We start from the raw sequence: 20,397 nt of genomic DNA on the forward strand, positions 1-20,397 counted from the left end.
TTCAACCCTAGCCACCTCTCCCTGTACCTCGCCTGACTGGTTCCAAGGTCTTGCCTAGCATAGATAACCACACCCTTCATGCAAGTTTCTTGAGAAAGGTTCGTAAATGAGTCATATCCAGCAATACTGAACTCACATTCCTCTGGGTTGATTCTCCTGTTCTTGTATAACAGTTCGGTGACTCCTTCAATATCTGGTTGGTGTACCTTCAGTAGTGTTTCAAACTCCTCTCTCTTATCAAGGAACTTGTCAGTACTAGTGTACATGACATTCAAGCCAGAATTTGTTCTCGGTAACGTCTCTGCTCTTAGTAGAAACACCCCCCCCACCATTCTCAGAAGCTGCAGCATTTGCTAAGTACACTGTATTTTGCAGTGATTAACAGAGAATTAGCCGACCGTCAAGCAGCTAACAAGCTGTTCAGTAGTGGCGAAGAGGATAAAAGTAAAAGAGTAAGTTACCAACAGAGACGTGACCGACTGTCCAAGCGGCTAGCGAGCCGACCAGTGGCAAAGTCGAAGGGGAAAAGATAAAGATAATATATACACTTATTTTTATATAATGTAAATGAATAATTGATAAAATATATTTCGATATATCGCACTATATATTAACAGCAAAGCAGCATATTTTTTTAGTGATTTAATTTTTTTTTTGTAGGGGACGGGGTGCACTTAAAACAGTGTAGGCTTGTACTCCTTGTAGTACAATCTGTACAAACGTAAACAAATAGACCAGGTTCAAGCGTGTCTGATCTAAAGTCCTTATTTCTCACTTAAAATGCTTGGAAACTGTTCAGTCGAATTTCTAGAAAACGTTGGCTGCTGTCGACGTTGTATACTGATATATCTAGGAGATCGGTCAGACAATTTATACGACAGCTTATCATCGGTGAATGAAACAATCAAGGAGGTTTCTCTCCTAATTTCAACTGAGAATGAAGAGGCAAGTATTATGCATAATCACTAAACCTTACATCCTACGATAATACGAAGTCAATACTGGTACAGATTTTATCAGAAGATTAATCAATTTATAATTTTACTGTTTTTGTTTTGTTTTGCCGTTGATATTCATCCCTGGGCCCGGTGATTGAACCCAGGGCATCCTCAGCAAAACAAAAGTATGAAAGTTGCAATTCCTCCCTTTTTTTAGGGGAGTGGATATTCTAAACATAAGAAAGAATTTTCTTGGGTAAATTTTTCTTGTAGCTCCGTTCACTTGTAGCAAGTTAAAAATATATTTTTCAAGTGTATTTTTGTGTGCTGAGACCGAATATGACCTTCCTTTTTGGCGGAAATTAGCCGGGGTTTTTTTTTAGCGATTTTTTTTCGTTTGACGTTTTCCGAGAAAAAAAAGTGCCTAAGCGACTAACAAATACACAATAAAACACAAGAAAAACAATAACCTAACCTGACCTGACCTGACCTAACTTAAGTGACTCTCACCATATGATGGAATCACCTATTTCTTACCTTATTGGCCTGGTTCTTGTTCGTCGTTGCATTCTAGGATTCTTACCCAACGCCACATATGTTGGTCTTTACGATATTTACATTCAGTCTTGCTCTTAGTACACTTTACTGAGGTTGGAAGAACACCATGCGATCGAAAAAATGCTATAGTTTCTACGTTATTTTTTTTCCAAAAACTCGCAATCAGCTCCATATACTTTAAGTGACACCCATCGCAGACTTCCATGGTCGGAACTGAACTTGAATTTCAAAATATGAGAAACCCAAAATAAAACTCGATTTTGATTGGGCCAAATATATTCTGAATTAGCAAAGACGCTTTTGATTGGCCGCGTGACGTGTACGGGTACGCATGCGCGTCATGATTTATGAAGGAGACGCGAGAGACACAGTGTTAGGTGAGAGCAAGACGATAATGGCGCGATGTTAATGGAAGAAAATAGAAAAATTTTTGGAAGAGCTATTTCCGTTATTATGCATTTCCGCCAGTAATGTAATAGATGAAAATTATCTTATAATTAGACGTCTTATTCGAATATGATAATAGATTAGTGGTAGGAATGAACGGAGCTACAAGAAAATAATACCTTTTCTTGCTTAAGATACCTTAGTCGAGGACATGAATGGAAATCACACACAAAAATAGGTTTTATGTAATTGGTGATGCTTTATGAGAATATGACCTTAATTTGGGGGTAAAATTATTGTTTCGGTTATCCACCTATTTGGAAGTTGTTGAAAATACAATCAAAACCATTGGAAAAACATAATTTTAACTTAACCTGCCTAACATATCCTAACCTAACTTAACCTAACTTAACCTTAAAATCATAAAATTCACTGCATAACTGAAACGATAATAAATCCAGCTTGGGTAATTGGTAAATTTGCATAAATCGCAATATTTCAGTAACAGTTCGTTTCCGATGGAAATGCCAGAGAAAATAAAGTGTCTTAGAATAGTCTGAACTATGTGAAAAACTTATTTTTTACTAAGAAATTGATTTGGGCCCACTAATACAATAATACCTGGTAATTTCTGAGAAGAGCACTACCACCAGGAGTTGTTTGATTTTTTTAATTTTTTCCATAGATGTTCTTATCATTATTATAAGTCTTAATAGGCAACACATTTTTATGTTAAATACTTTATTCGTATTTTTTATTTAGTTTTTCTCTGTCTACGATAATAAATCAACTGTAATGGGCAGGGCAAGAAGGATAAGAGATATTGCAGGGTAAAGCACACTGAAAAACTGATCATATGACATTAAAATGACATCTCAACGTGCTTTGTATGTAAAGAAATTAATTATTTACTTAAATACTCCTCCAAGAATTCTGCCAAGTCATAGCGTATTGTCTGTTTGTTTACAAACGACCCAGTCCGAGTGTACTCTCACATCCACAAAAATTGGTTCGTACCAGATATCAAAAGAAGCACTTTCTGTCCAACATGATTAGGTAAGTTTCTGTGGGTGGTTAGGTCAAGTTCTATTAGGTTCTAGTAAATGTCACTTCTTTTAAAATACTTACTGCAATGATAAGAACATCTATGAAAATTGAACAAAATCAGGTAACTCCTCCTGGTGGTAGTACAGTACTATACTGTTCTCAGACATTACCTTCATTTTTTACAGAAATTAATAATTATGGAGATATGACCCACCCACTCAACCAATGGCAATGAGTGTATAAAATAGGCGGGGTTTGAAGTGAAGAAAAATTGTCAGATAAAAGCATATAAACAACTTGTAGTAAAAGCCAAGTTCCAAAAGATGAGCTTCATTCAACAAAAACCATGATCACCTACAACAAAGAAAAATATATAATTATATACATATATACATAACCCATCAAGCTCAATAACTTATCAGATACAGGAAACATCACTAAAAGGAAATTAACAATAAAATTATCATACAACTGAATCAATCAAACCTAAAGAAACCAGACCTAGGGCCTCATACTCAAAAACATTTACGGGACTGTATCTCTTTGTTTACCCCGTAACTGTACTGACAGTCTCCGATCGGTATACAGGTACTCTTCGACTTATGACCTACTCGACATACGACCGCCTCAGTCGTACCAAAAATTTTTAAAATTACTTACGTATTTTCCAGTACCGAAACGTTTCCGTCCCGTATGAGAGCGTGGCTTGGGCTGGGTCACCTCGTGGTGTACAGCGTCCACGCTATAGTGGCTCAGTTGGTGTTTGGCCTTTGTTGTTGTCGGTAGTGATCTCGCTGTGTTCTGACAATATTTTCAGTATTTTCGGTTCTAATTCCCTTTAAAATGATTGGCAAGAGTAAAAGTGAGAGTTCTGGTGGTGCTCAGAAGAAACAAATGGCAGAGGCATTTGCTACTATTAATAAGGGGATGCAAATGTTTGACGAAATGGATCAAAATGTTGAGCGTTTTGCAAAAGTTGACAGACTGATCCAAGATGCACTTGCTTGCTACAGGGAGATTTACAATGAAAAGAAAAGGCAAACTGTGCAGTCTAAATTGGACATATTTTTTAAGACGTCCCCCACTGCTGTCTCCTCACGCCCCACCACTGCTGCCTCTTCACTCCCTAAAGATGATCCAATACCTTCAACAAGCAAGTACAGGAACTCCTCAACTTACGACCACCCAGACATACGACCGCCGTAGTCGTATAAAATATTTTTCAAATTACGTATTTTCGAGTCCCGACGTTAGTTTTGCGCTGTGTACTGACAAAATTTTTTTTGTAATTCCCTTTAAAATGGCTGGCAAGCATAAAAGTGAGAGTTCTCGTGGTGCTGAGAAGAAAATGAGACACCCATTTTAGATTTTCTATGTATTATTTTCACATTTTCGACTTACGACCTGGTCGTCGGCCCCTAACCCTGTCGTAAGTCGAGGACTGACTTTATGCTATCCTGTCTGAAGAAAGCGAATTTGATGACCCACCCAGCCCTGTCTCCTCCTCTGCTTCATCCAATTACAGTGGTCCCTCGGTTAACGAGCACAATCCGTTCTAGAAGGTTGCTCGTTAACCGAAACCATTGTTTCAATGGGTTTTTGGGTAATTGGTTCCAGCTCACCGAAATTTGCCTAAATTAAAAAAAAAAAGGTAGAAAAGTACACTTACTTTGAGGTGTGTTTGTAGAAGGCTCCTGGGTGATGATGATGATGATGATGGGAATTAGAATGGGGGTGGAGGAGAAGGGAGACGAGAAGGCATTGAGGTGGAAGAGAAGTCACCCCATGGTGCCATTTCACCCATAAAATTTTAGTTCTCTTGGTGTAATTCAAGATTATTTTCTTTAAATCAACACTGCACTGCATTATATATTGTCAATATGTAAAATTTATTTCAAAATGACCAATAATTTGCTTGGAAACACAGAAAAAAAGCATTTAGTTGAAGAGAGTCTCAAGCAAGATGTTACCTCCACTGAAAAGACAGAGAGACTGGCGCCTGTTTCCTGTGTTGACAGGATGGATGGCGTGCATAAAACTAATTTCCTTACCCTCAGTTATGTTCAATAATTGTTAAAATGACTAAAAAAAATATTACAGTAAACTTTTAAATTTATTGAATAGTATAAACTTCTTGATATTTACTAAAATAGTTAGGAATTTAAGCCCTAGAACTGATAACTGTATTGGCGGACTAATACTACAGCTGGTGGACCGCCAAATGCAAGCGAAAACATGTTGAAGTCGGCTCGTAAGATACTCGTTAATCGAGGGATTGCTCGTTAACCGAAGTTAAGAATCTTATGGAAGGTAACTCGTTAACCGAAATCTCGTTAACCGAGGCGCTCGTTAACCAAGGGACCACAGTAATGTACAGTAATCTACATGCTTAATTAAAAATTTATTGAGGCCCCGTGTGCATTCAGCTGACTACATTAAAGGTAAGTGCACAGTAACACTTTATTCATTTTTCATAATTGATTACTTTTACTGTACTGTACAGTAGTACCCCGATTTACACGGTAAATTGAACCCACAGGGTACCGCGTTAAGTGAAATCCGCGTAAAGTGAACAACAGAACATATGGGATTAATTCCAATAGAGACTGGCCCGACCCCCAAACTCTACTTTTTCCGACACAGTACCTATGTTCTAATAAAAATAACATCTTAATTTTATGATGGTACATGCACACAATTAATACTTAAGAGAAATACAGTTGCCAAGTTAATGGACTCAACTCCCTCCCCCTCTTCTCACACTACACTCACTGGCTCTTCCCTCTCTGAGAAATTTTGGGGGGAAAACCACTAAATTTTAACATTTAGTAATAAATAATACCTCAGATTAAAGTTAGGATAATCTAATTGACATTGCTGAATTTCTTGTAAGACCAGGAACATCTTGAATATACAGTATTACCTTTCATTAACGTTTTTCGCATATTGCGGTGCCTTGCCAAAGCTGAACTTTCACTTAACGCGGATTTTTCACAACGCGGTGAGTGTCCGGCTCGGATGCTATTTTTAGATTTTGACCACGCGCCACCCGCCCGCCCGCCCTCCTGCCTGCCTGCCTGCCTCTCCCTCCTCCTCCCTCCGCTTGGGCAAGCGGCGCGGTAAGGTTGCGCAGTGTGTGTCTTTGTTGCGTTATCACTGACGTCATATGACGTCTCGGACTGTGATTGGCCATGCAGCCCTACCCCCCTCTGCTGCTAGCTGTAATTGGCTTAAAGTATTATGACGTGACTACCCCGGGGAGGGAGGGAGGGAGGGAGGGAGAGAGACGACGCTTGACCTAGCCGCGGCAGTTTCATCCCTCAAGGCCACGCCGTGTTAACGCGCATCCATTGTTCCGTAAAATGGCTTCCGCCGGACCACCACCCCCAGAGAGAAACCTTTCCTTACCTGGACCCAGCGGCACTAAACCAAAGAAGACACGACGTTCATTAAGCTACGAGCTGAAGTACCAAATTGTTCAAGATTTGGAGAAAGGAAGACGCCAAGTTGATCTCGCGCGCCAGCATGGCGTCAACGAATCTACGATTCGTACAATAAAGAAGGATGCAGCCAAGATAAAGGAGCACATGAAGCTCACAAAGTCTGCAGGTGCTTCAGCTATCAGGTATTGCCAGAACAGGGTGCTGGCAAAAGTGGAAACTTTGCTGGTGAGTTATTTGGTGCGTCAGGCGCGACGCAACATGGCGGTGGACACGCGCTCAGTGCAGGAGTACGCACGTGAGCTATACGCAGCAGTGACACGTAAACTGGGAATTGCAGAGCCCAAACCCTTCAATGCTTCCCATGGTTGGCTGCATAGGTTTAAGAGGAGGAACAAGGTCACCAACATCAGCATTGTTGGTGAGGAAGCGAGTGCTGACCGTGCGGCGGCTAGAGATTTTCCTCCGTTTTTACGTGAGATTATGGAGGAAGGACAGTACAGTGACGACCAGGTGTTTAACATGGACGAATCTGGTCTTTTCTGGAAAAAGTTACCTTCCAAGACCTTCGTTGTCCAGTCTGCGAGCAAGGTAAGGGGCCGGAAGATGCAGAAGGAACGCATCACCGTCCTGTTTACCACCAATGCCTCCGGTACCTGTAAACCAAAGTTATCGGTGATTCACAAAGCCCGCAAGCCGCACGCCTACAAGAATATGGACATGAACAAGCTTAATGTCCACTGGCTAACCGCACGTAAGGCGTGGATGTCCTCTTCTCTGTCCCTCTTCTGGTTTGACAACTTTTTTGTTCCTGACGTGCAGAAATTCTGCGAGCAACAGAATGTTCCATTCAACATTTTGTTGCTCCTTGACAACGCACCTGGACACTCGCCCCTACTAATGGATCGTCACCCCAACGTAAAAGTGGTCTTCCTTCCTCCCAACACCACGTCATTAATCCAGCCCATGGACCAGGAGTTAATCTGCAACGTTAAAGCTGCATACTCGGCAAAGAAATTCAAGCTCCTGAACGACTCTACCAACACCAAGGATGAGTTGCGTAAGCTGGGTGACACCGACAGCGAGAGTAAAAGCGACGAGGACAAGGAACAAGAGGCGGCGACTCAAGAACTTCTCGTCAAACAATTTTGGAAGAAGTTTAACGTCAAACAAGCTGTAGACTTCTTGGTGGAGGCATGGGATCTGCTGTCTATTGCTACGATTCGTCACGCATGGAGACATGTGTTGCATGGCATACCAGGTGAGAGGAGGAGTGAACCTGTGACTGGTCAGGTTCAGACTGTTGCAGTAGCAGTGGACCTTGCCAGAGAAGCTGCGCTCAGACTATTACAGCTGAAGGCTTCTCCGAGACCACCAACGAAGACATCATGGAGGTGATCAGAGATCCTGAAGTGACTGCCGACGAGATGTTGGAAGAAGAACCCGCCAGTGAAGAGGAGGAAGAAGGTGCGTCATTCTCCGAAGAACCTAGTTTAAGTCATAGTGATATTAAGTGTGTCATAGAGTTAACAGAAAAAATTAAGTCCATCGTTTCCCGCGACACTGACGATGAACGCCATGACGTCTTCCATAACCGACTGGTGCAGGCTATGGAGCCGTACATCACGGTGTATCATGAAAACATCAAAGCCAGCCGTCAGCAAAGCATAACCGAGTTCTTCGCCCGCAACCCACCACAGCCAGCCCAAGGCAGTGATAGTGATAGTGAAGGTGATTTTGAGGGATTTGTCAGGGAAGCCATGACAACTGTAAGTGACAGTGATATTGATTCACCTAGTAATGGTGATTCACCTAGTAATGGTGATTCACCTGAGGGGCAGTAATCTGCCCTCTGCCTCGGAACCAGCCTCCATCCCCGTATGCCGACCCATCTCTTCTACTACCGTGAGTGTTCCTTAAAACTTTTCGTTTTTTAACCTATTCTTTATTTTTCCTATGTTAACCTTTATCTTTCCTAACCTAACCTCTTCTATATTACTTGTTTTTCATGCCACCATAAAGTTAAGATAGAATTTTTACTACAACATAGTTATTTGTCGTCAAAAAGTGGAGTTTGGGGGTCGGGCTGGGTTCTATTGGAATTAATCCCATATGTTCTGTTATTCACTTAACGCGGTTTTCACTTAACGCGGGACCCTCTGGGTTCAATTGACCGCGTTAAGTGGGGTACAACTGTAAATGTCATATATTTTGCACAAAAGATAACATATTTACTCAGAGTAAACAAAATACTTACATTAATCTAAAATTTGTATGTCTAATGCAAAATCTATGATGTTTATATTCAAAATGATCATCAAATTGTAAGAATTCCAGCAATGTAAATTATATTCTGGCCAGGTAATTTGTATGAATTTTATGAGCTAAAACAAATATCTTCAGTTAATAAAAAAAAAATATTCTTCACGGCACTATCTGTCAATCAAAGCACCCCACCTTGCCTCCCCCCCTCTTCCAACCGCGCCAGATGGTCGGTCCGTCCCAACCCTCCCCCCACCCCCCACCAACCCTCCCTACAAGAGAAATGCTGGGTGAAAAAACTAAATTTTAACATTTAGTAATAAATAATATCTCAGATTAAAGTTAGGATAATGTAATTGACATTGCTGAATTCCTTGTAAGACCAGGAATATTTTGAATATAAATGTCATATATTTTGCACAAAAGATAACATATTTACTCAGAGTAAACAAAATACTTACATTAATCTAAAATTTGTATGTCTAATGCAAAATCTATGATGTTTATATTCAAAATGATCATCAAATTGTAAGAATTCCAGCAATGTAAATTGTATTCTAGCCGGGTAATTTGTATGAATTTTATGAGCTAAAACAAATATCTTCAGTTAATAAAAAAAAATATTCTTCACACCATGCCAGATGGTCGGTCGGTACCTCCCTCCCCCCCCCCCACCTCTCACCAATCCTCCCTACCAGATGTGTGGGAAAACCAGAATATTTACCTTTTTAGTCATAAATAATACCTCAAACTAAAGTTAGGATAATATAATTTGTATGTCTAATGCAAAATCTATGACGTTTATATTCAAAATGATCATCATATTGTAAGAATTCCAGCAATGGAAATTATATTCTGGCCGGGTAATTTGTATGAATTTTATGAGCTAAATAAAAAAAAAAATTATACTTCACCGCGTATATGGGTAGATGAACCGCGTTAAGTGAAAGTTCGGTTTTGGTGAGGCACCGCGTATATGAGAAATCACGTTAAGTGAAACCGCGTAAAGCGGGGTAATACTGTATTTCATTTTAGAATTTGTATGTATTATTTTCACCTTTTCAACTTACGACCAATTCAACTTACGACCTGGTCGTCGGGAAAGAACTCAGTCATAAGTCAAGGAGAGACTGTATAATTTTTCCTTTTCTATTTTTTAATTTCTTTTTATTCTTATTTTTTCGACCCCTAGGCCCCAATGTGGGTCGATGACCTATGCCCGGGTGAGCTATTCCCCGTAAAAAAAAAGTGGGGAGCTCGTTATCTAAATTTTTTCTCCTGTGGGAACCCCAGCTGTGCTTATAGTTTAACCATGCTGGTGAGCCACCCCTTAAGCATGGTAAAATATTGTCTACTGTATTGTAGTATTGTTAAGAGTATTTCCATTCTGGATACAAACTACACACACACACACCCTGACACAATACAGGTACACTATACTGTATGTACCCTGAAAACTGATGTCCCCTTAACCAGCAGTTGCATAACTGATGATTACATATGGGGAAAATACCCCACAAATTACGTTGATACCCTGGAGATCCAACGATCGGAGAAGTTGTGGCATAGCTGTTTTGAATTCAGTGGGTGATGGCGTGGTGCAAATTCTTGCCATGACAGGGCTCTGTGTGCTGCCTCAGACTTCATATATTTTTAATTATTTCCGACTTAATGTGTTATGCAATCATGCTTAAGCATCCCAGTGATAGTGTCTCTTGTGATATACCTCTTAGGGGCAGTTTATGTGATGTGATAAGGCATTATAAGGCAAAATAAGATCTGGTGATGGACCAGCAAAGATTGGTAGAAACTTGAACTTGCCACCCTAGACCATCTCTACCATCCTCAACACAGCTGAATGACAGTCTAAATTTATACTTATTGCTTATATAAGGTTTAATATGTTTCCTTTACATGTATGCTGTATTTTCTTGCTTGACAGTGTTCACTACAAAGATATGTCAAGGGTAGATGGGAGTTTTTGTAGGGTGGCCGTTTCCTAACCCACTGATTTTGTTATGTTCTTATGTGATTAATTGCTTCAATAACCGTTGATTCACTAACCAATGACATTTCTTGGTCCATATATAGAAAGAAATTAAAAATATAAAAGGAAAAGCTTATATTAATCTACACCGCGAAGATGCCGGAAAACCAGCTTTTTAAAGTGAGTATATGGAATCACAGAATGCAGAGCATCCCACAGTTTGGCTGTGTGAGGAAAGAAGGATGTACTATAACGGGTTATTCTAGTGTGACTGACATCCACAGAGAAATGGTGGGCACCTTGGGCAAGACGTGTGTTTTGAGCTCACGGCATTGCCGGCGGTACACAGGATGCCACATCCACCTGTAAAAGAGAGAGAGCGAAGCAAAATTGCAGCAATGAGAAAAGGAAGAAAGATTGTGAAATAAAGGAGGAGAGTTAATAAGATGAAATGCCTGTGATTCCACCCTATCTAACAGTTGGACAGAAGAAGAGCCACCCCAGATATGAGAGCAGTACTCCAAGTTAGGACGAATGAATCCCTTATATACTTGAAGCAACTGCTCAGAAATGAAGTAACTACGGCATCTGTACAGCATTCCCAACTTTCGGGAGGCAGCTTTAGCAATGTTAAGGATGTGTGGCTTCCATGACATATTAGAGGAAATGGTGAGGCCTAGCATATCTATTTTAGAATTTGGCAGAATGATAGTGTCCTGAAATGTGATTGGTGGGAGATCGTCTAATTTACAAAGTGTAATTGGTAAATACTGAGTTTTATTACCATTGAATTTAACCAAGTTTGTACCTCCCTATTCGGAGATGCTGCACAGATCCGCATTGATAGAAGTAATGATATTAGCTCTAGAAACAAATCTAGTTTGAGAGATAGGAGGAAGGGGAAAATGTGAAGAAGAGTGAAGAGTAGAATCATCAGCGTAAGAATGGATAGAATTAGTTGTAGTGTGAAGTAAATCATTGATAAAAAGAAGGAAGAGAGTAGGTGAAAGAACAGAACCCTGTGGGACACCACTATTGGGAGAGAAAGATCAAGAGATCGATCCCTCGACAACAACTGCCACGGATTGGTTCTCAAGGAAGCTGGAGATTAGAAAATAAAGTGGGGGAGAGAAACCATAAGAGGGAAGTTTAGAAAGCAAAGACCTGTGCCATACCTTGTCAAATGCTTTGGAGATGTTGAGGGCCACTACGGAAGTTTCCTCATTATCCCTGCGAGAGGATGACCAAAGATGGGTGCAGTAGGAGAGCAGATCACCAGTAGAACTCACCTGGTGAAAGCCATACTGGCGATCTGACAAAAGAGAATGGCGTTCAAGGTGACGGAGAAAATGGGAGTTGAAGATACAGATCCTCCCCGACTTACGACTGGGTTAGGGACCCAAATCCAGGTCGTAAGTCGAAAATGCTTAAAATAGAAAATCTAAAATGGGTGTCTCTTTTTCTTCTCAGCACCACAAAACTCTCACTTTTAAGCTTGCCAGCCATTTTAAAGTGAATTACAAACGAAAATTTTCCATATGTACTGACTTTGGGACTCAAAAATATGTAATTTGACAAAATTTTGGTATGACTGAGGCAGGTCGTAAGTCAAGTAGATCGTAAGTCGGGGAGGAGCTGTAGTTTAAAAAATCTTAGAGAGGGATGAAGTTTGGGCAAGGGGCAATAGATAGAGGGATTAGAATGGTAACCCTTCTTTGGGATGGGCTGAACTAAGGCATGCTTCCAAGAAGAAGAAAAAGTTGGGGTTTTGAGGGGCAGGCGAAAGAGGCGAGCAAGCAAAGGGGCCAGAGCTTCATTACACTCCCTGAGAACACGAGGGAGTATTCCGTCCAGTCCATGCGCCTTACTCACATCCAACCTGGATAACACATAGCAACCTTCCGATTGGAGATTATAGGAAAGTGCATAGGTTCAGTAGGAGATGCAAAGGTAGGAGGGATAGAGTGGGAATCGTCTAAGGTGGAGTTAGAGGAGAATAAGTTGCCAAAGAGATTGGTTTTGTCAGGGGGAGAGTTGGCTATAGAATTATCAGGTCGGAAGAGAGGAGGAAAATAGGGAGTGCAGAAGTTATTACAGATGTTTATGGTTAAGGACCAGAAGGGTTTACTAAAGGAAAAATGAATCAGGATAGTGGTCTTTCTTTTTTTTAAATTCCGCTTAGTTATCAGGGTACACCTGTATATGAATGTAAATAAACAGTTTTAATCACATACAATGATTCATTCATGATGTAACATGACAATAAATGCACACACATGAATTTAACTCACCAGAAATGGTGGTGAGGTGAGGTGGTGCGATCGAAGATACTGGGAGTTACCTCCTTAAAACATCAAGTTTAATGTCCAATTTAATTCCTTTGTGGAATCTTTTTGCACCACTGCTTTCACTTGAACTTGATGGTCTTTTTCCATTCATCTTGAATAAGGGTATACAGTAACACAGATGCAAAACTGAACACAATCTGGAGAATGAATTCAAACTGAGCAACACCATTGTTGTTGTGCTGGCTGCTGAGTAGCTACCACCAAGAATCCAGACAAAACACATATTTATAATTTGGGTTAAATTTGTTGTTCTAGTGTACTGTACAGTAGCTAAAACAACTATCTGTGCATACTTTGTGGGAAACAATATGAGACCATGGATGATAAACTGTGGTATATGATGGCTGTCACTAGTCACACGTAATATTTTTGAGCATATCGACCCCCACCTGCACAGATGGTTGTTTTAGCTACTGTACATATATTGCAATTTTTTTCTTTTGAAAAGCTTAATAAATTAACCAAAATTCCAGTCCTCAACACAGATGCATAACTGAATACAAGCACCATTGTTGTTGTGCTGGATAGGTTAGCCGCCCTCCAACTGTCTTGTAGCAAGCACCCTGAATCCACACAAAAAAAATAATAAAAAATTGGTGAGTTTCTTTGTTATATACAACTCCTCCCCGACTTACGACCTACTCGACTTAGGACCACTCGCACTAACGACCTGCCTCAGTCGCACCAAAATTTTGTCAAATTACAGTACGTATTTTCGAGTCCCAACGTCAGTACACAAAGAAATTTTTCGTTTGTAATTCACTTTAAAATGGCTGGCAAGCTTAAAAGTGAGAGTTTTGTGGTGCTGAGAAGAAAAAGAGACACCCATTTTAGATTTTCTATGTATTATTTAAGCATTTTCGACTTACGACCAGGGTTTGGGTCCCTAACCCTGTCGTAAGTCGGGAAGGAGTTGTAATGTGATTTTTATGTTTGAAAATTTTGTAAAATTACCAAAATTCTGCAAGGGCAGATTTTTTGCCCATGTCCAAAATTTTGGGTTCATAATTTCAAAATTCCGTAAGGGCGAATTTCCATAATCTGGGTTTCCATAATTTATTGTTTTTATTACAAGTATTAATGATATATTTTATTTCAGGGGTTTAGATGCATATTTATGCACTTTTTTACAATTTTATATTATATTTTTCAGTGTTAAGTGGTTGTATTTGGGGGCCTGGAACGGATTAATGCTATAACGAACGAATGCTATAACGAACAAGGTTCTAGAACCAATTAGATTCGTTATAGCATACCCCACTGTACTGTACAAAATTACATTTGGGGTGTTGCCGAGGAGGTGGTGGATGGAAGGAGGAACAACTCACCACCTTCTGCTCGGCAGCCTGCGATCTCTTTATAACAACAGTATGCAATTCATCATAATTCCCATATTATTTACGTTCATTTGGTGCCTGTTTAATGAGACATTATCGAAAAATGATTAATTCCCCCGTCTCCCAAATCCCACACTCAATCTCAGATGAGCTATTGGGCTGTAGTATATAATCAGTCTTGTTTACAAAGCAGTAACAGCTCATCAGTCCTACTCTGCACAATTATATTGCCAGCAATCACCATCCCATCCACCTTACTTTGGGTGCCTGGAGATATCAGCGACTGTCACGGTGCTGGGAGACTGCTTTGGCCTTCCTCCTCATTAACCACACAAGGTTGGCTCATAGTTTTTTAGTGGTGAGGGTGCCCCCTCCCCATTGTAATGACTGCCTGGTCAAATTGACAATTCGACACCTCCTGGTGGAGTGCCCCAGTCTCGGAGATCTTCGTCGTAAGCACCTCGCCCAGTGCCGGGGGGGAGATGGATCTTACCATCTCTCTTTGGTGTTGGGAGAGGGAGTGGGTAGAATGGTTGGGGATACCCTCTCCTTCATGGAAGAAGCTGGCCTGCTGCACAAGCTTTGATTTTTATCTATTAATGTTTAAATTGTTTTTACAAAAGTTTTATGCTATTTATTATTTGTTTTTACCCCTCACCCACTTCCCTACACCCTCTTCCCGCTCCCCCACACTCTCTTCCCGCTTCCCCACACCCCGCTTCCTTCTTCTCCTTCCAAGATCGCACACTAATTACGGTGGACATAAATGTTTATATTTATATTTTTGACCTTATGATAATTATTTTATTATTTTTTTGCTCATTCTGTATGAAGAATTGTGTGCATGTAACAGAGTACTGTATGTAAAATAAATTGAGTAAGTATACTGTACAGGGTATACTAAAAATTAGGAGTTCAAAAATAACGACGCATCTCAAAGGTTGGCCCAGTAGGGGTGAAGTTGGCCTTACTGTAGAATGTGAGAGCTGCAGCTGTCCCACCCGTTTGAAATATTACTGTTGGGTATTGTAACTTTTTATTTGCGAATATTGAATATGATCTGGCCCTTTAACCGTTGATTCTTTCTGGGTTAATGGGGCTGGAACATGTAAAAGTATACAGTATAGGGTTTTAGTAGCAAAACCCAACTGTCCTTTCTGTATTTATTAAGAAACTATCTCATATACAGTTCCAAGTGTATACTGTATCACCGTCACTTAATCACTGTAGCTATGACTGTTAAATGTGGACGGAGGCTATATAAAATAGCTCTTCTAAATATGCCCGGTTGGTGTGCGGTGTTGAGTGACAATGCCTGTAATACCCGTCAAGGGAGAACGGTAATATACGTCCTCCCTCCAGGGAAGACGGAACCATACACTATGGCTCTCAATAACGTCTTCCTCTCGTCAAGGATATCAAACTACTGCCGCAAGAGGTGGCCAGAGAGCCGGTTACTTAATGCCTTAGCTCAGCACTAAGTGACGCGACTTACCATGGGCACACCTTATCATGTGCTCTGAACATGCTACCTCATAGCTAGTGGAAAGTTACAGAGGGTGATAGAGTATATAAATCAAATGTAATTAACCCATTTATATACAGTGGTCCCTCGGTTAACGAACACAATCCGTTCCAGCAGGTTGTTCGTTAACCAAAACCATTGTTTCAATGGGTTTTTGGGTAATTGGTTCCAACTCACCGAAAATTGCCTAAATTCAACAAAAATGGTAGAAAAGTTCACTTACTTTGAGGTGTGTATGTAGAAGGCTCCTGGATGATGATGATGATGATGGGAATTAGAATGGGGGTGGAGGAGAAGGAAGAAGAGAAGGCATTGGGGTGGAAGAGAAGTCACCCATGGCACCATTTCACCCATAAAATTTTAGTTCTCTTGGTGTAAAGATTATTTTCTTCAACACTGCACTGCATTATATATTGTCATATGTAAATATATTTCAAAATGACCAATAATTTGCTTGGAAACACAGAAAAAAGCATTTAGTTGAAGAGAGTCTCAAGCAAGATGTTACCTCCATTGAAAACAGAGAGAGACTAACGCCTGTTTGCTGTGTTAAGAGGCTGGATGCCGCGCATTAAACTAGTCACTTTACCTTCAATTATGTTCAATAATTGTTAAAATGACTAAAAAATTGAATATTAAACTTTTAAATTTATTGAATAGGATAAACTTCTTGATATTTACTAAAATAGTAAGGAATTTAAGCCCTAGAACCGATTAATGCATTGGCGGACTAATACTAAAGCTGGTTGACCGGCCAGTGCAAGCGAAAACATGTTGAGGTCGGTTCGTAAGAAATTCGTTAACCGAATTTTTGTTCTTTAACCGAATTTAAGAATCTTATGGGAGGCAGTTCGTTAACCGAAATTTCGTTAACCGAGGCGTTTGTTAACCAAGGGACCACTGTAAATACTTCTGCCTATAAGACAGGGGCTATTACATCGCTCGGTCACACCATCCAAGCTCCGCGAGGAATAAACTAAACTCGCAGAAAACCCTGTACATAAACCTAACCATGTTACATGCATATGTGTGTAAACACTAAACTGGGGAAGCTGACACCTGCGGTTGAACAGCTACTCAAGCCCTAGTCTGTAATGCCTTATGGAGAGTATATTATGTACAATGGCAAAATTGGAAGATTCTGACTTAAAAGACAAAAATATTACTGTATAACTGTCACATTTGTAGTTTTGAAAAGATGGTCAATGACATCATTAATAATACAGGTTGTACCTCTCTAGTCCGGCAACCTCGGGACCTGACCGGTGCCGGACCATGGAAATTGCCGGACCATGGAAATTCACCCTTTTCCTGGATAGATAGTGACTTGTGCTTATGCTTGGAAGCACTAGTACCACTTTCTCTGCATCATGGTCTCTTTGAAGACATATTGAAGGGTTAAATGTCGAATAGTAGCTTTTCAAATTTCGCGAGTTTTTAATTCTTAACGTATTTTATTGGAACACACAAAAAAATAAATAAATAAAAATTTTGACGGCGGAAACTCGAATTTGGACGGGTTTGTACGGCCCGCCAACGTGCAGACGATGTGCATAATCGTGTAAACAGCGTCATTTCTCTTATGTGCAAAAGATTCATTATTGTTTATTACTGAATGTCTTTTTATTGAATTAATGTTTATGTGTGCAAAATGAGAAATACAATTCATTAATAATACGTAGAATATTAAAACACACAAGGAAATGACACAGCATTGTTTTCGTTGATTACAAAACCAGTGACTGACTGGTTCTACATATAAAACTGAAGAAAATAAGACCTTGGTTGTAGCCGTAGTAAAACTAATATGGTTGTTTTAAGTAATGTTATTTAATGTTAATAAATGGAACAATAGAAGTAGCTAACGATAATGGTAAAGAAAAAAGAGATCGCGTATGTAAGTGCGCATGCGCACACGTGAAAACATATCGTCATTACTTTACATAAGAATATGAAAGCAACACTTATTTACTGTTCATATATATTTTAATTAATGTTTCTGAATTTGTTTTTATTGAATTAATGTTTGTGTGTGCAAAATTTACAATACAATTTATTAATAATACGTGGAATATTAGAGGAGACGAGACGGCTGCCGGCATTGTTTATGTTAAAGCTTACAAAACCAGTGACTGATTGATTCTACATATAAAACTGAAGAAAATAAGACCCTAATTTTAGCTGTAGTAAAATTAATGTAAAAAAATTAATATGGTTGTTTGAAGTACCTGTAATGTTATTTAATGTTAATAAATGGAACAATATAAGTAGCTAATCATTAATGGTAAAAAAAAAAGTGAGACTGCGTGTTTGTAAGTGCGCACATGTGAAAACATATCGTCATTACTTTACATAAGAATATGAAAGCAACACTTATTTACTGCTCATATATATTGAAGGGTTAATGTTGTACTCTGTGTAGACAAGCAGAGAGAGAGAGAGCAGCCAAACTGCCGGATGTAAACAAACCTTAATTTCCCGCGGCTTTGTTTTTTGTTTTTTTTAAGGGGATTAACCCACCCGGGCATAGGTCACTGACCCACATTGGAGCCTGAGGAGCAAAAATTTAATACTCCTGTAATAATAATAATATTCAGATAAGATAAAAAAAGAAAATAAAGCTGCCTATCTACCTATTGGACAAACTAAAATCGTTCCGGACCACGGGAGTTTCCGGACCACAGATTGCAGGACTAGAGAGGTACAACCTGTAATACTAAAACTATCACATTTGTAGTTTGAAAAGATTTATCTAAGACATCATTAAAATTAATAACATTATTAACATAATTATGAACTATCCTATTTGTAGTTTTGAGAATTATTAACATTATTATCCTTCGGGGACATAAAAAAATGTCTGCATTTTCTATGTTTGAAAAATTATTTAGATACACCCCCCTAAAAAAAAATAATAATAACCTTGTCCATCCATTTACAGCAAATTGATATAAATTATAATTAAAATAATTAAAGTATCAATAGCTGAACAGGTGAAAAATAAATACTGGGAATTATGTTACGTCAGTACAGTCATGCGCCGGTTAACGTCCAACCGAACAACGTCCGATAAAAAAAAAAAATAACAACACTTCTGTGACGCCTGCTGGACCACCACTCCACGATCCCGTGACGGAGACACAATGATCCTTCCCACACTGGCCAGATATTATGTGTTAAAGGAATATCCTTTCTTAGGCTTTAGTTACCTCCATGTGTAATGTTAACCTACATCTATTGAGGATATAATCTTTCACCTACAAATTGACAATAACACATTTGCTGTAATCAGACATATCTAGTTGCCTCAACAATTGCAACCCCAGTTGCAACCCCAGTTGCAATTGGGGTTGCAATTTCAATTTCTCTGTCATTACTAAGGAATAACGAAGTCTCTGGTGCACTCTAAGATTAAGAGAGAAAACGGACGACTCGGGCGTCCTAAAGCGAGAGAAAGCAGACTCCTATGATGGGGGACACACGCACTCACACATGCCACTCATACTGACAGACATGACACTCACTTACTTGACAAGTTTTACCAACCATTAGTTGTGTATGTTATCTAGTGAATTTAGTCAATATTGTACAGTACAAGTACACTGCAATACAGTGGTCCCTCGGTAAACAATGGACCTAAGTGCAAACCTGTACTGTACATGTACTAAATGATTACGGTACTAAAATTGTTATGTCTATTGCAAATATAGCTTGTTTATACAGGTATTCAAATAAATCACTATCTTACAAGAATCCCAGCAATGTAAGTTATATTCACCCAGGTCGTTTGGGTGGCAAATTATGAGAAGAGCTTAGTCACTCTTAAGTAATGATAAATAAACACCCAGGCCTTCAGTGCCAACTGTCAAATCTTATCTCAAATAAATAAACAAACACCAGACACTCTGTCACCTCACCTCCCGCTCCCAACCTGCTACCCCCCTCTTCCCACGCTCGCTGGCCACCTCCCTCCTTGCCTCCCTCCTTGTGTTCCCAGACAAAAGATTGGTGATTTCTTTATGCTTTAAGGTGTTTATTTTACATAATATCTCAGACTAAAGTTAGGATGATATAATTTGCATTGCTGAAATCCTTGCAAGACAGAGATTAATTTGAATATAAATGTCATATATTTTGCTCAAGAGATAAAAATTGTAGTACATTAGTGTACATTTTATAATATAATTTTTTTAACTGTATTTTTGGGTAGATTTACATAAATTTCTTCATTTATTTTCATCCATTTACATGCACACACCATACTAAAAGAAACGTAAAAGAAATAAATGACCTAAGTGCAAAGCTGGAGTGTACATGTACTAATCTTACAAGAATATAATTTGCATTGCTGAAATCCTTGCAAGACAGAGATTAATTTAAATATAAACATCATATATTTTGCTCAAGAGATAAAAATTGTAGTACATTAGTGTACAATACTGTAGTACATTTTATAATGTAAAGTTTTTCAACTGTATTTTTGGGTAGATTTACATAAATTTCTTAATTTATTTTCATCCATTTACATGCACACACCATACTAAAAGAAACGTAAAAGAAATAAATGA

The 20,397-nt window shown here is 39.2% G+C and overlaps 1 protein-coding gene across 1 annotated transcript in view; it reads left to right on the forward strand.

The window, feature by feature from the left end:
- Positions 1–692: 692 nt before the first annotated feature.
- Positions 693–20,397, forward strand: part of LOC121878170 — a 47,380-nt gene continuing 27,675 nt past the window's right edge. The window contains exon 1 of the mRNA XM_042384207.1: positions 693–945. Coding sequence (XP_042240141.1) covers positions 781–945 — 165 coding nt within the window. The 5' untranslated portion in view covers positions 693–780. The remainder of the gene's footprint in view (positions 946–20,397) is intronic.

The sequence above is a fragment of the Homarus americanus genome, unplaced genomic scaffold (genome assembly GCF_018991925.1).
Source record: "Homarus americanus isolate GMGI-L3 unplaced genomic scaffold, GMGI_Hamer_2.0 scaffold45562, whole genome shotgun sequence".
In the NCBI taxonomy this organism is placed as follows: Eukaryota; Metazoa; Arthropoda; class Malacostraca; order Decapoda; family Nephropidae; genus Homarus; species Homarus americanus.